Raw genomic sequence first — 14,528 nt, forward strand, 5'->3', positions numbered from 1 at the left:
ACCTCTGAACTAGGAAAGCTAACATAAAGGAGGAATGAAAGCTGACCCTGATATATATACTTTGCCCCTCCTGCACTCCAACCTCCATTTTTCCCCCTGGTGCTGCCAGTGTAAGGGCAACAGCCTATGATGTTAAGAAATCTGCATGTGCAATGGGATTTTCAGTTTCTCTCCCTGCCCCCTCAGTCCCATTGTGTTCTCCTGAAATTTTCATCCTTTAGCCCCCAACCCTCTGGAACAGATTTTTTTGGGGGAGACACAATGGCCTGCAGGAGGAGGAGAGTGAAATGAAGTCCCATTGGACAAGCAGACTCCCTCTTGCATTATATCAGATCTCAGCCTAATACTCTTCTATTTGCAATAAATATAATCAGGAAGAATAAGAAATGGGAGGCAGAATGGATTTGCCATAATAGGCAATATAGTCACAGTTTGCTTCTTTATCAAGTGACAGACAAAACACATGTAAAGAAAGTATGCATGATTTTAATTTGGGGTATACAATATGGAGCTGATTTCAGCTTGGAGGATCCCCCCCCCCCTGCTTTAACTTCATTAAATCTTTACTGTCAAGAGTTTGTAACAATTTCTTAAATAAGATGGCAGGTTTCCTGACAGATGGGTAACTGATGTGCTATGCAGTAATCCCTAATTATAAAAGAATTTGGACGGCTGACATGCCTAGCATTAAGGAGGCAACCGAAGCAGTGTCACACTGACCCTTCAGAAATGATTATTGTCCAGACATACAATATATCTGATTACAAGGAATTGGTGAATGTTGTTGGCAAGAATCATTACAACAATTCCCTATGTGAATGGACATCCATTTTTATGTCCTATTTTTAATGTGGCAACATATGAGCCAACCTCCCCCATGCTGATAAACTTCAAACTTCATCTCAGGTAGGTATATAAATCCTAATTATATAACTAAAATAAAAATATCAGCCAAAGGTTCTGCTTAGATGCATTTAATGATCTCCAAGGCTACAATTCTCTCCAGTAAGGCTAACTTAAGTCTCATTGATTTCAGTCGGTCTATGACAGGACATCTGGTTCCAATCCAAAAATCAGTGTACTTTGCTTCTGAGCTAAGATGGATAAAACCTCTTATAAAAAAGGGCTACTTTCTCTGATACGAGCTGATGGAGATTATTACTATTATGCATAATGCCTTTGAAAATCCCCATGGGAGATATAAAAGATGGCTTGATCAAACTATTTTATGAATGTATACACTAAAAACAACATAATAAATAAACTAAAGAATGAAAGAAACTGGTAGAACAATTCAACTCCAGATTAAAACATTTAAGAATGAAAAGCCTGGAAAAACAAAACAAAAGTTATAAAAGAGAGTGCCTAATTGGAAAGATTTGTATTTTATTTTGAATTGGAGATTATGATAATATATCATATTTTCTAGAAACTTTAATTTATGTTTCCAGCTAAGCTGTGTTTATTTTAAGTGTATTATCTTAATTTTTTACTCCCAAAGTCCTCAGCCCCCCCCACCAAGGGTTCCAAATATGTGAAATGACAGGCTCACCTACTAAGGTACAAATAATGCAATACCTAGGGAAGGTGTGAACTCCTCTATGCCTTACCCATTTTGGAATTTATTTTGAGAGAACCAGGGGGTTATCTACCTTCCTGTGCCCTTAACAAACAATCAAAGCACTCTAGACATCCCACCAGGATTAGTAACACAAAAATCTGAAAAACAAAGCGACAATTAAAGGATGAATCTCCACATCCACGTCACTGATGGGATTTGCCTCTCTTGGTCATGCTCAGCTTCACCATATGGCTTTCCCTTCCTTTGTGGAAAGCAAAACTTCCTGTCAAAGAGCAGCTGCTCTAAGTAATCACATCAGACTTTAACCTTACAGTAGTCAACCACCGAACCCATAGATGTTTGTCAATAAGATACTTTGCTCTGTTGTTTTTTAAAGGATCTGTAATATATATTTTTTTGCTTGAGAGAAGTTTTCTTCATTCTGCTGCAGACCAACTGTTTTGCAATCAGGTGGTGCTTATCAGTGTTAAATGGCGGAACTATAGATAAATTCTTGGACATCTCCTCCTAATCCTTCCATACTATTAAAAAATTGGATATTTGATCAGTTATTATGTGACCAGATTATTTTGTTAAAGCAATCAAAAGAAGAGTATGACTTAATGAAAGGGAACATGTAATCACTATGGTTCTAAGCCTGATTTCTCATGAAGCAAGTCAACTGTATGAATTTCCCTGAATCATATATGGACATTTTGTTTTGCTATAATAACCACTTCATTAGTGGTTATTTAGAGGTCTGGTAACATATCTGAGCAACAATGTTACTTCAAGAGAGAAACAGAAGTTAGGTACCTTGCATACTTGTGCTGATCATTCAAGACAACTCAATCTGTGTGAGCATTTTAATCAATTATCAAAATGTACAGTGCTCACAACAATTGCTCTCTATCAAAGTCTTGTAACAGCTGTCAGTGTTGTAATGCAAACCCTTGTTAGTTCTTACACATTCCCCTCTGGAACTAATGAGCGACCATCTGAGAACTCTAAACATAGGCACAATTGAGGAAGAACCTATTCAGAAGGGGAAGTGTGCATTGATATATGACTCAATACAACCTTAATGTAGCTGTGAATTTAATCTCATGTCTTCATCTTCAGTCTCTCTCTTTTTTTTTTAGCCAGTGTGGTCAAGGTATTTTCAAAAATTAAAAGAGCTTAATTTTCTGCAATCCTATACTCATTTGCCTGAGAGCAAATCTCATGGTATTCAATTGTGCTTATGTTTGAGTAGATATGCAGAGCATTGTGCTGTTAAAAGACAAAATCGTTTTTAAGAAAAAGAGGCAAAGATAATAATATTAATATTAATATTAATAATATTAATATTAATATTAATAATATTAATATTAATATTAATAATATTAATATTAATATTAATAATATTAATATTAATATTAATATTAATATTAATATTAATATTAATATTAATATTAATAATATTAATAATATTAATATTAATATTAATATTAATAAATTTTATTTATATCCCGCCCTCCCCAGCCAAAGCCAGGCTCAGGGCGGCTAACAACAATAAAACAGTACAAAAGTACAGCATAAACAACACTCTAAAATCATTCATTATAAAATTAATTAATTCAAGCCACTGGCAACCATTGGGCCAGAGCTCCGCGAAGATTGCCATGGGAGGGAGTCAGGCTGTGCCCTGGCCAAAGGCCTGGTGGAACAGCTCTGTCTTGCAGGCCCTGCGGAAAGATGTCAAGTCCCGCAGGGCCCTGGTCTCTTGTGACAGAGTGTTCCACCAGATTGGAGCCACAGCCGAAAAAGCCCTGGCTCTAGTTGAGGCCAGCCTAACTTCTCTGTGGCCTGGGACCTTCAAGATGTTTTTATTTGAAGACCGTAAGTTTCTCTGTGGGGCATACCAGGAGAGGCGGTCCCATAGGTACGAGGGTCCTAGGCCGTATAGGGCTTTAAAGGTTAAAACCAGCACCTTAAACCTGATCCTGTACTCCACTGGGAGCTAGTGCAGCTGGTACAGCACCGGGTGAATGTGATCTCGCAGTGAAGACCTCATAAGGAGTCTCGCTGCAGCATTCTGCACCCGCTGGCATTTCTGGGTCAGTCTCAAGGGCAGCCCCACGTAGAGCGAGTTACAATAATCCAGTCTGGAGGTGACCGTTGTGTGGATCACAGTGGCTGGGTCAGGGCGAGAGAGGTAAGGAGCCAACTGCTTAGCTTGGCGGAGATGGAAAAATGCCGCCTTTGTTATAGCTGCAATCTGCGCCTCCATGGAAAGGGAGGTGTCGAAGATTACACCCAAACTCTTAACGGACGGTGCTGGCACTAATTGCGCCCCCGCAAGAGATGGGAGTTGCCCCCCCTATCCCATATCGCCCCGTCCCAGCCACGGGACCTCTGTCTTCGAAGGATTTAGCTTCAACCGGCTCCCACATAACCATCCAGCCACAGCTTCCAAACATCTGGTCAGTGTGTCTGGGGCCGAGTCAGGATGGCCATCCATCAACAGATAGAGTTGGGTGTCATCGGCATACTGATGGCAACCCAGCCCAAAACTCCGAACAAGCTGGGCGAGGGGGCGCATAAAGATGTTGAAAAGCATCGGGGAGAGTATCGCACCCTGAGGTACTCCACACACCAAGGAGTGGCGCGATGACAATTCCCCCCCAAGCGCCACCCTCTGTCCCCGACCAGAGAGAAACAAGCGCAGCCATTGAAGGACTGTGCCCTGGATCCCCACGTCAGCAAGGCGGTGGTCCAGAAGTTCGTGATCGACCATGTTGAAAGCTGCTGACAGATCTAAAAGAATCAGCAGCCCCGACCCGCCTCGATCCAGCTGTCTACGAAGGTCATCTGTTAGGACAACCAGAGCCGTCTCGGTCCCATGACCAGCGCGGAAGCCGGACTGGAATGGATCCAGAGCCGATGTTTCATCCAGAAACCCACCAAGCTGTTCAGCAACCGCTCTCTCAATCACCTTACCCAGGAACGGAAGATTCGAAACCGGGCGGTAATTGGATAGATCTAAAGGATCTAATGATGTTTTCTTTAAGAGTGGGCGCACCACTGCCTCCTTCAGTTCCCCTGGGAATGTCCCCATGCCAAGGGACAAATTGATGATATCCCCCAGGAGGGCCCGCACCTCGTCTGGACATGCTCTAATCAGCCAAGACGGGCACGGGTCGAGAAGACAGGTGGTGGGCTTTCCAGCTCGGAGGAGTCTGTCCACATCAGCTGGGGATATCCGGTTGAAGTGGTCCAATACTGGACCCGAGGACAGTCGATATGCCAGCAAGTCCTCTAAAGTCTATTTATTATGCAAATGGGTCAAATGTTCTTGAATAGAATTCTGCACAAAATAGCCACTATGACAATATGTTCAGTTCTAAAATGTTTAATTCCAAATAGGATGGGAATGAGTAAGTAGAAGCTGAGATAACCCACTTTTGTTGCCTCTTCCAAGAAAAAATTAGCATGTCTTTATCCATTTATCTACTGGATAAACTATGACAAAACTTACTGGTCATGCACCAGGTTTTTGGATAATGCATTCCAGTATTTCACAGCAAGAGCAAACCACATATCCTAGCCAATCATCAATCTAGGTTGTGTAAATGTATCTTCTGAGAAAAAGAATATAACAGTTCATAATCACGGCTCATTCATGTATATTTGGGAGATATCAGCATGATAAAAACTGAAGTTATTAAAATTAGAAATGAGTAAAAACAGAAACATCAGCTTTTTATTTCTAATTGGTTTAGGGTTGCTTCTTTATATATAACCAAATGCTAATAGAAACCATATATAGAATTATTTAAAATCCTAGTCAAGATTCCTTTAAAATAATATTTAAAAACTATGACTGAAAAATCGTTACCAAATAATGATCCGATTTAACTCCATTCCTAAAAATACTTTTGTATAGATTATGAACCACTATGATTCTAACGAAATCAACAGGTTAAAAAAAAAGATCAAATAACTGGGCATAATATTCTCTGTTTTATTTCTAAAATACTTTAATATTGTTAAGCCCTTCAGGGATGAGGCAGATATGAATTATAACCCACATGAACTGCCTCAGAGCCTGCAAACATCATCATGGGAGGTTTGGAAGCTGGCAGCACAACAGCAGATCTTCTCAATGGTGGCTCCTTGCTTGTGGAATGTTCTCTCCAGGGAAAAATGCCTGACATCATATTTATCTATGTTTTAGGCACCAGGCAAACATGGCCCCTGCCAATATGGCCAATGGCCAAGGATGATGAGAGTTGTAGTCCAGCAACATCTGAACAACCACATGACCCTTACCTCTGGTATACAACTGTGCAGATTGTTTTAACCAAATACTAGTAGTCTTCATAGCGTTCAGGAAAAACATTATTTGAAGTAAGAAAACATTAAAAGAATTAATGAAGGGGGGAAATGTGCCTTGCTTGGAAACATGATGGTCTTCATCTTGAACCCAAGTCTGGTACTCTGTCTGTCTGTCTGTCTGTCTGTCTGTCTTGCTACATAACAGTATCTTGGTTTATTCAACTTCATAGACAAATGCTACTTATTAATTCTGACCTTTGAAAACAATCTGATAAACAGACTTTAGAGAAAAGAATAAATGGCCAAACAAACTGATATGCTTTATAGCATACTAAACATAGCAGGAGTTGAATGAATTAATATTATCTTCCATGATTTATAATTTTATAATACGTTTGCGAAAATGTTAAGTGCATTCAAGTTGTGTTAAGCAGGGAACACATGTCACCAGAGAATAACCTATAAACCTTGGAAGATTTTTACAAAGGGGCGAGATGAATCCTGCACAACTAGCTATAAAGAGACATGATCAGTCTGCACATTATAAAATATTTTGAAACATAAATATATGAAGTAGTAAAATGACTTCCATTAGCTTGAGATGGAGGTGGCTTTGAGGCATTTAACAATAGTGAACTAATGAATGTGAACTTTCATTAATTGCCCTCATCTTGGACTAATCACAACGCCTAATTTTCAAAAAGGGTTGGGAAAGCTCATGTCATGCTGTTGATCTGATTATCACCAACTTTTCTACTTTCACATTCTATGATAATTTTCCTATCACTTGCGCTAATGTTAATTGGTTTATATTGGAGAATTTGTGGTGCAATCACTATAAAGATAGGTTTTGGAAAATTCAGGATCTGATAAATGCTGCTGTGGTACAAAGAAATGATATTCACAAAAACCAGCTAGAGTTCCCTTCCTTCTCAGAGAAGTGAGATGTGAAGATGCAAATAAATAAATACACCTGTTTCAGAGGTTTCTTCTGCCAACAATTCTCATTGACTACCTGGGCTAGGTAGTATTAATTTCACATGATTCTCCCTCCATCATTAATTGCACTGATTGCATGCCTGTTTCTTGCCTGCTCTGTCTAGAAAAGTACTATTTTAATCATCTTAACATGGGGTGGGGGACAGTATGGGAAGAACACTGCTGTGCCACAACTAGTCCATTAAGAAGTATGCGAAAAACTTAACTTGGTTCTAAGCCTTCCGATTCCTGCTGTGTTACTGACGTCAACAGCAGGAGGGGATTGGGTTACCAACTGCTTTTAAAGTGCCACTTAAATCACACCCTGGTGAAAATATTTGACAAATTTGGGCCTTGATAAAAGCTGTCAGGACAGCAGGACGTAGTATGTTAAACCAGAGCAGGCCAGAACGCCCTGTCACTTTTGTTAATGGCCTGCTCATACAAAGCTCTCTTGATGAACAAATGGAATGGAAATCAAGAAAGCAGGCCAGCTCCACTGGATGCCAGGACTTGATTGCAGGATCAGAGTCTGCTTCTTATATTTTGCATTCATGGGCACAAGTAATCTCTTGCTGACTGAAGTCAGCAGGCTTTTCTCATATACGCAGTGTCTGAATACAGGCTTCATCCAGTGGTATAAACATTTAGCGATACATGTGCTTGTCCCCAAGTGCTATGCTGACACTTTTAACAGATTAAAGCTTGAGCAATAAATTTAGCCTTGCCTGGTTGGATCTACACTACCCCCTAAAATGGAATTAATCTATTATTCTTTTCATAGAGCTGAAGAAGATGTGAACTTAAAACCTCTGAAAAACAAATAATTTCTTATTTCTGGGGGGGGGGGGAGAGAGTTATGTGCCTTTACCTAACTCATGATAGTGGAAACAGAAAACCTTAAAAACACAAGTAAAATTCAATAACTACTTTCTTAAATCACGTTCCTATATTGCAATCCTTTCAGTATATATCTGTGAATAAGCAAAAATAGCATACATTTATTTACATTCTTTTTTGAAAGGGTAAACCTGAATCACCTTCTGTCCTCCTAGTTCCTTCTCACACTCACCATCTTAGAACACTAGCTTCTTTAAAAGAGTTTGGACTAATAGCCAGGTGAACCTTGCTCTGTCTTGTGAGGAGAGGACAGCACCAATCTAACCAGAGAAACAAACTAGGCAACTGCTTGGTGTGGCAAAGTTCCACATGTGACTGACTCAGCAATTGCTGTGATTCAGGGGGTCAGACTTCTCCTCTTCAGGGGCAGAAGCCAGGAATTTAAAGCAGGATAGATAATTTCCTTCAGGGACAACCCCTGAGGCATATAGCCAACTAGAAGTACTTGTAGTGCCAGTTTTCTGGCCTAAGAACATTGTTTTGTCCTCCTTTGATTCAGAGGACACCAGCTCAAAAGCCTTGCTCCATCAGAGGCTATGACTAATAAAGCTGGCTGGGCTTCTTTAAATGAAAAGACTCTTCCATGTGAATCAACTGCTGCTGAATCAACATCTGAGTTCTGCTCTCATGAAGTCTCCAGCCTGATACCTGCATGGAACTGTCCAAGGTATCTTTGCCTCTGCTGAGGTCAGTACTCACAACATAGCAACAATGAACATGCCTGGAGGAGAGAGCGCCTCTGTCTGCACTTTGAAAGAGACATACACAGAGTTCATTGAGCAACTTATCAGCAGACAAAATCAAGAACCTTGATCTCCATTGGCTGTCGGAGTATCTACAAAGAGCAGGAGTAAAAGACATGGCAATAGATTAAAAGGGGCAAGGGCCATAGCCTGGCACCAGATCATACATGAACGTCATAGGTTCAATCTATGGAACCTCCAGGCAGAACGAAGAAATAATCCTGCCTAAAACTTTGGAATATGTGAAATTCAAATGAAATTGATTGCAGGTATATCACATTCGGGATCACACTGCTCTGTTCCGAAAGAAAGGGGCTGCAGACTTGTCCTTCCATGTATAGTCCACAGGTAGGTATAACTCAAGGTTATCTGCCTCTCTTATAAGGATCCAGTGATTTGGTGGTTCAGGAAGCAGCTGTTGTTGTTTTTTAAAAAAAAAGTGCACAAGAGCATTGTATCATGCAGATTGAATAGGAGAACACCCAACATCCTTTTGATATCTAGGATGCACTTAACAAAATGAAGGCAACTGCAGGTTATAATACCATAGCTGGGATCCTATGAGGCCCAGCTATGGGTCTCATGGTGTCTCCAATTTCTGCAATTTCCCTCCACCAGCAGCCACTTGAGCTGGTTTGTAAATCATTCCAAAAGAGACCTTTTTGGCAGTGCAAGAGGCTGTAGTAGATAGTGGTGGTGGAAGCCCTATTATACAAAGCTTTGTGTGCAAGCCAATGAGATTAAATGTCAAGAATTCAGCGTAGCCAATAGAACTAAAAATAGCAAGTACAAATGCAGGAAATGAAAAAGTCAATGCATTTTGTATACTGAATAAAAAAGCCATGCTAAAAGATTACTTTCCTCTTTAACCTTACTTACTTGCTGGAACACTTTAGAAAGGAAAGGAAAGCAATTCACCAACAGCAAAAATGTAGAAACTATCAAACAGATTACCTTGGCAGGCGTATCCCCTTTCTTCATAGCCAGCGTTACACAAGCACTTTCCAATGGGAACTAGCCATTCTCCTTCTGTACTGCAGTACATCTTGGGTGGGTCTTCCTCTTTGGAATGATTAACACAAGAACCTCTCACTTCCACCAGTGACTGGGAATCCATAGGGACTGTATCTGGAAACATGGCCAGGTTCTTTACAGTGAAAGGGCACTTCTTGAAGTACACTCGCACCGACACTAAGGCAACGCATGCACCCACATCTTGAAAAGCCAAGTAAAACCCTTTCCTGCTAACAGGTCCCACTTCACGGACCTCTGTGTTGAGTTTAAGAATCCGATCACCAAGATCCATCTGAGTGAAGCTCTCATCGGCAGCAATGGTATCAATCTTTGTAAACTGATGTTCTCTAAACTTGACGGAATGGTCATCATCAGACTCCATATAATACAGGTTAAAAGTTTCCTTGCAAGTGCCCAGAACTAGTGGGATGCTATTACAGTCCCTCAGGGTAAATTTGAGTTCCACATAGATCTTCTGAGCTGAGTTACGTGGTATCCAGTTTGTCCTCAACCAATTGTTCTGACTGTGGTCCATAACGTTGCAAACCTGATATGTCCTGATTGGCGTATAGTTCTCATCAACACCACTTATTTCTTCCCACTGAAAACATAAATAAAAGGATAGTTACTGGAGAAAAATAGTTATAACAGCAAGCTCACAGATAATTTACCAAGCAATGATCTGATATCCCCTTTTCAATTAAAAGTTAGAGAAAAGTCTTAGTCAAGGTATATTTTTCGAAAAAGCAGATGACACAACTCTCTTCAAAATGTCTCACAATACTGTGGAATGTGGGTAGGAGCTTGCAGGTTTGCAATGCACACACAAAAATAAAATGACTGTACCAAAATTTGGGCACTTAAGCATACCCAGAAGAAGGCAGGGATAGAATAATTCTCCATGACAGGCTGGGTAATGTTGTGTAGAGGAGGTGTCTATTACATTGTTTTCTACCAACATTCTGAAGTTAATACAGTCTCAAGAGCACAGCACTACTTTTTTCTGAACATTTTGAAACATTTGGGGGAATTGGGTGCAGACGAATCTTAGCAACCTTGCTCTGGAGACCCAACAATCAAGCACACCACAGCTGCAATATATATTATTATATTATATTATATTATATTATATTATATTATATTATATTATATTATATTATATTATATTATTAATATTTTAATTTATAACACAGCAAAATTTTAAAGAAGATAACATGCCACCATAAAACAATTTGGAAGCAACAGACGCAGCTGTACAATTAGATTTACCATTACCTACTTAAAAGAAAATACTGAAAAGAAAAAGTTAATGATAAAGGGTATGAGGATTGTAATGGTAAAACAACAAGTGAAGTTATTTTCAGCTGGAGAATAGCCTGCAGATGAAGTGCTAAGCACCCCCCAACTTGAAATTAGCATCTTCCTTCTGCTGCATTTCAATAAAAGGAAGACGCCTGAAGACTGTTCATGTGTTGCTGGTACATGATCCTGGTGGCCCTTCAATGTTTTGTGTAAGTGAATACACTTCTAAGGCCATAGCCCAACACTGCATTAAGCAAACTTAAAACCTCTGAGATTTATGGATGTAAATGCACTTAATTCGTTGTCGGACTTTTGGCTTTCTAATTTAGAGCAGCACAAGCATTTGTGCCATCTGCTTCTTTCTGTAAAAATATATCCATATGCATTGCCTGCGTGACAATAGGTAATTCAGGACACTTGGCTCTGGAGTAATTGCACCTGTTTTAGATATAGAAAGTCTATTTTGTGACATACTTTGCATATGTGTTTTATTTGAAAAGCTAATCATTTACTTCTCTAACTGCAGAGAACAAATTATTACATTAAATGAATGGGAATGCACTTTTGTCCCTGCTTACTAACATGCAAGCAGGAGCAAAAACCATGCAATTCATTCATGAGTGAAATCCTTGGGATTAATGGAGAACTGTGATTTGGAGTCAAGATTAGGCATGTCTAAATTCTGAGGCCACTGGTTGAAAGATGCAGTGTGAAATTAATGTTTACTGGGCTCCTCATGTTGATGGTAGATTTATGGAGGCACTAACCTGCTGGAAGTTTAAATTCCTTCTGCTTTTCGTGAAGGTACATAATTCTTGATAACTGCCATGTTTATGTTTTCAGGAGTTCAATTTAAAGGGTAATTTGGCCCAGCTGTATCTCACCTATCTTTGTAGATCTGGAATCCTTTTGGGTGACGTGGTTGTATAGCAAAGCTATAGATTGGCATTTGGTATATTATTAGATATGGACAACATACCCAACCCTGTCTCAGCCAAAGATACATCAGCATAACTTTCTCAGCCCAGCTCAGCTGATGGGGGTGGAATGGGAATAGGACAAGAGAGTAGGGACTTTGGCTGGATCCTAGGCCTATTCAATTACTTGGCAACCCAGCACAGAACAGTATTTTTAAAGGCTTGCTATGCCTATTACACAGAGGGATGCGGGTGGTGCTGTGGTCTAAACCACAGAGCCTAGGGCTTGCCGATCAGAAGGTCGGTAGTTTGAATCCCCGCGACGGGGTGAGCTGCTATTGTTCAGTCCCAGCTCCTGCCAACCTAGAATTTTGAAAGCACATTGAAGTGCAAGTAGATAAATAGGAACTGCTCAGGCAGAAAGGTAAATGGCGTTTCCATGCGCTGCTCTGGTTCACCTGAAGCAGCTTAGTCATGCTGGCCACATGACCTGGAAGCAGTGGCGTAGCGTGGGGGGTGCAGGGGGGGCCGGCCGCACCAGGCGCAACATCTGGGGGTTAGGGTTAGGGGGCACAAATCCATGGGTTAGGGGGCGCAAATCCACGGGTTAGGGGGCGCAAATTACTTGCCTTGCCCCGGGTGCTGACAACCCACGCTACGCCACTGCCTGGAAGCTGTCTGTGGACAAACGCTGGCTCCCTCGGCCAGTAAAGTGAGATGAGCACCGCAACTCCAGAGCCATCCATGACTGGACTTAATGGTCAGGGGTCCCTTTACCTTTTATGCCTGTCATAAAGCACAGCAGCAGTAGCCCCAGCTGAATGAAGTTTGGATCTGGTGTAACTTTGCACTCACTTAATTTACACCAGCTTGCTTTAATGCCATCTCCTTGTACTTCATGCCAGCATGCTCCCCAACAGCAGTATTGCTAATTTCCCCCAAATCACCCTTTTAGTGAATTCACATATAAGATGCACGTACATGCAAATGGATCCACTTCCAGTTCTGATTGCAAGCTGGAGCCCAGCAACATATTGAGGGCACAGATTCCACCATCCTATTCTAAAGCAGCCATTCATTCATCCCTAAACAGCCTTTTTTCCCTCTGAGTAATTTTTGGTGTTTTTAACGATTCTGCAGTTTGTCAGTATATCTTTATATCAACACATCTGTGCATCATTTGTCTGCATCTTGAAGACAATCTGTTTTCAGAGAGCAATTATGTATTAACAGAAATCAAAACAGCCATCTAAATTTAGCTTTCTAATAATAACTAAGTTTGATTTAGAATTATTTTATCATTACATCATTAAAAATGTGAGTGGCATGCAGTGAAATACAATATACACCTTTGAGTGCATTTCTTAGACCTTCAACATGTTCAACATTTTTCATTTTGCCACACTGACACCAGGGGGTGAATACTGAGGTCTAAATTGCATGACAAACCAAGTATCACCAGTATATACCTTCTGCACAAAGGGTTGCATTGAGCTGTTATCACTGCATTAATTTGTAATGAAGACCAAATTGCCTGTAAAATTATAGAAGAATGAGATTTCAGGCCATTTGCACAGAGGGCAAAACACCCAAACTAGCAGTTAACACTGAAGCACTGCTCAACACAACATCAGGTTCCAATCTTATCTGTAATAGATAGATATTATTTGCACTCGTTTCCTGATGGTGCAACACAAATAATTTTGCAATCCCTAAAAGAGCTTTTAAGCATTTTAAAAACTGTTAATGACCCTGCTGTTCTTAATGCTGAAATTGACTTATAGCCTTGTGTAGTCCGATCTTATTATGTGGAGACATTCATTCATTCATTATTGATAGGGATTTTTTATGAGACTTCATGCCCTAGCAGCACTTTCAATCATGTTCCCTCCTGGTACACAATGGAGACCATTTGATCAATTGGGCTCATGCACTTGAGAGACCAGAGTGTTTAACTGCCCCACCATCACAGCAATCATGTATGACCTCTCAACTTGAGACACGACAGGAACCATTTAAGAATCAGCAAATGTTGCTTGTATATTATTATATGCAAGCCATTCAAAACTACAGAATTCCTGCCAGGAATTCTTGGATCTGTTCATAAGAAAATAAGTCCACTGGAACAAACCAAAGACCCATCTAGTCCAGCATCCTATTCTCATATTGGCCAACCAGATGCCTATGGGAAACTAGGGAGCAGAATATGACAAAAAAGCACTGGTTTTCAGCAACTGGTATTCAGGAGCATTGCTGCTTCCAACTGTGAAGATAGAGCATAGTCATCATGGTTAGTCGTCTATGTCATCAATAGCCTTTTCCTCCATTAATCTGTCCAGTCCTTTTCACAGACTTGTAGAGTTGTAGTGTTGGAAGTGATCCTGAGGAACATCTAGTCCAACTCCCTGCAATTCAGGAATAAGCAGGTGCCCCCCACACAGGGATCAAACCCAGCACCAAGCTCTAGACAAAGAATATCTCCCCATCAAAATACACATTTTCATCAGCCCATTAGGCTGGCCAATGGTAAAAGAAGACTGGAGTTGCGGTCCAACAATATTTGGAGGCCAATCTCTGTTGTAGGTAGATCAACAGAAATGTTTAACATTAGCAGCTATCACAACTATTTAAAATACTCTCGGGATTTTGATAGGAGGAAGGCACAACTCCCATTGAGACTTAATAAAAACAGTTGGTTTGGAGATATCTTTTTCCACACTGAAAGATTTAACTGTTTTCACAATTCGAAACATATAATCCTTTGTACAGGATTGTACATTTGCCATGAGTTGA

The 14,528-nt window shown here is 40.4% G+C and overlaps 1 protein-coding gene across 5 annotated transcripts in view; it reads right to left on the reverse strand.

The window, feature by feature from the left end:
* The window catches only part of EPHA3 (EPH receptor A3), a 208,174-nt gene that overhangs the window by 122,191 nt on the left and 71,455 nt on the right, over positions 1–14,528 (reverse strand). For all 5 annotated transcript variants that reach the window (XM_081198950.1, XM_081198948.1, XM_081198947.1 and 2 more), the window contains one exon: positions 9,457–10,117. In XM_081198950.1, coding sequence (XP_081055076.1) covers positions 9,457–10,117 — 661 coding nt within the window. The remainder of the gene's footprint in view (positions 1–9,456; positions 10,118–14,528) is intronic.

This window comes from Podarcis bocagei (genome assembly GCF_964188305.1).
Source record: "Podarcis bocagei genome assembly, chromosome: 6".
Taxonomy (NCBI): domain Eukaryota; kingdom Metazoa; phylum Chordata; class Lepidosauria; order Squamata; family Lacertidae; genus Podarcis; species Podarcis bocagei.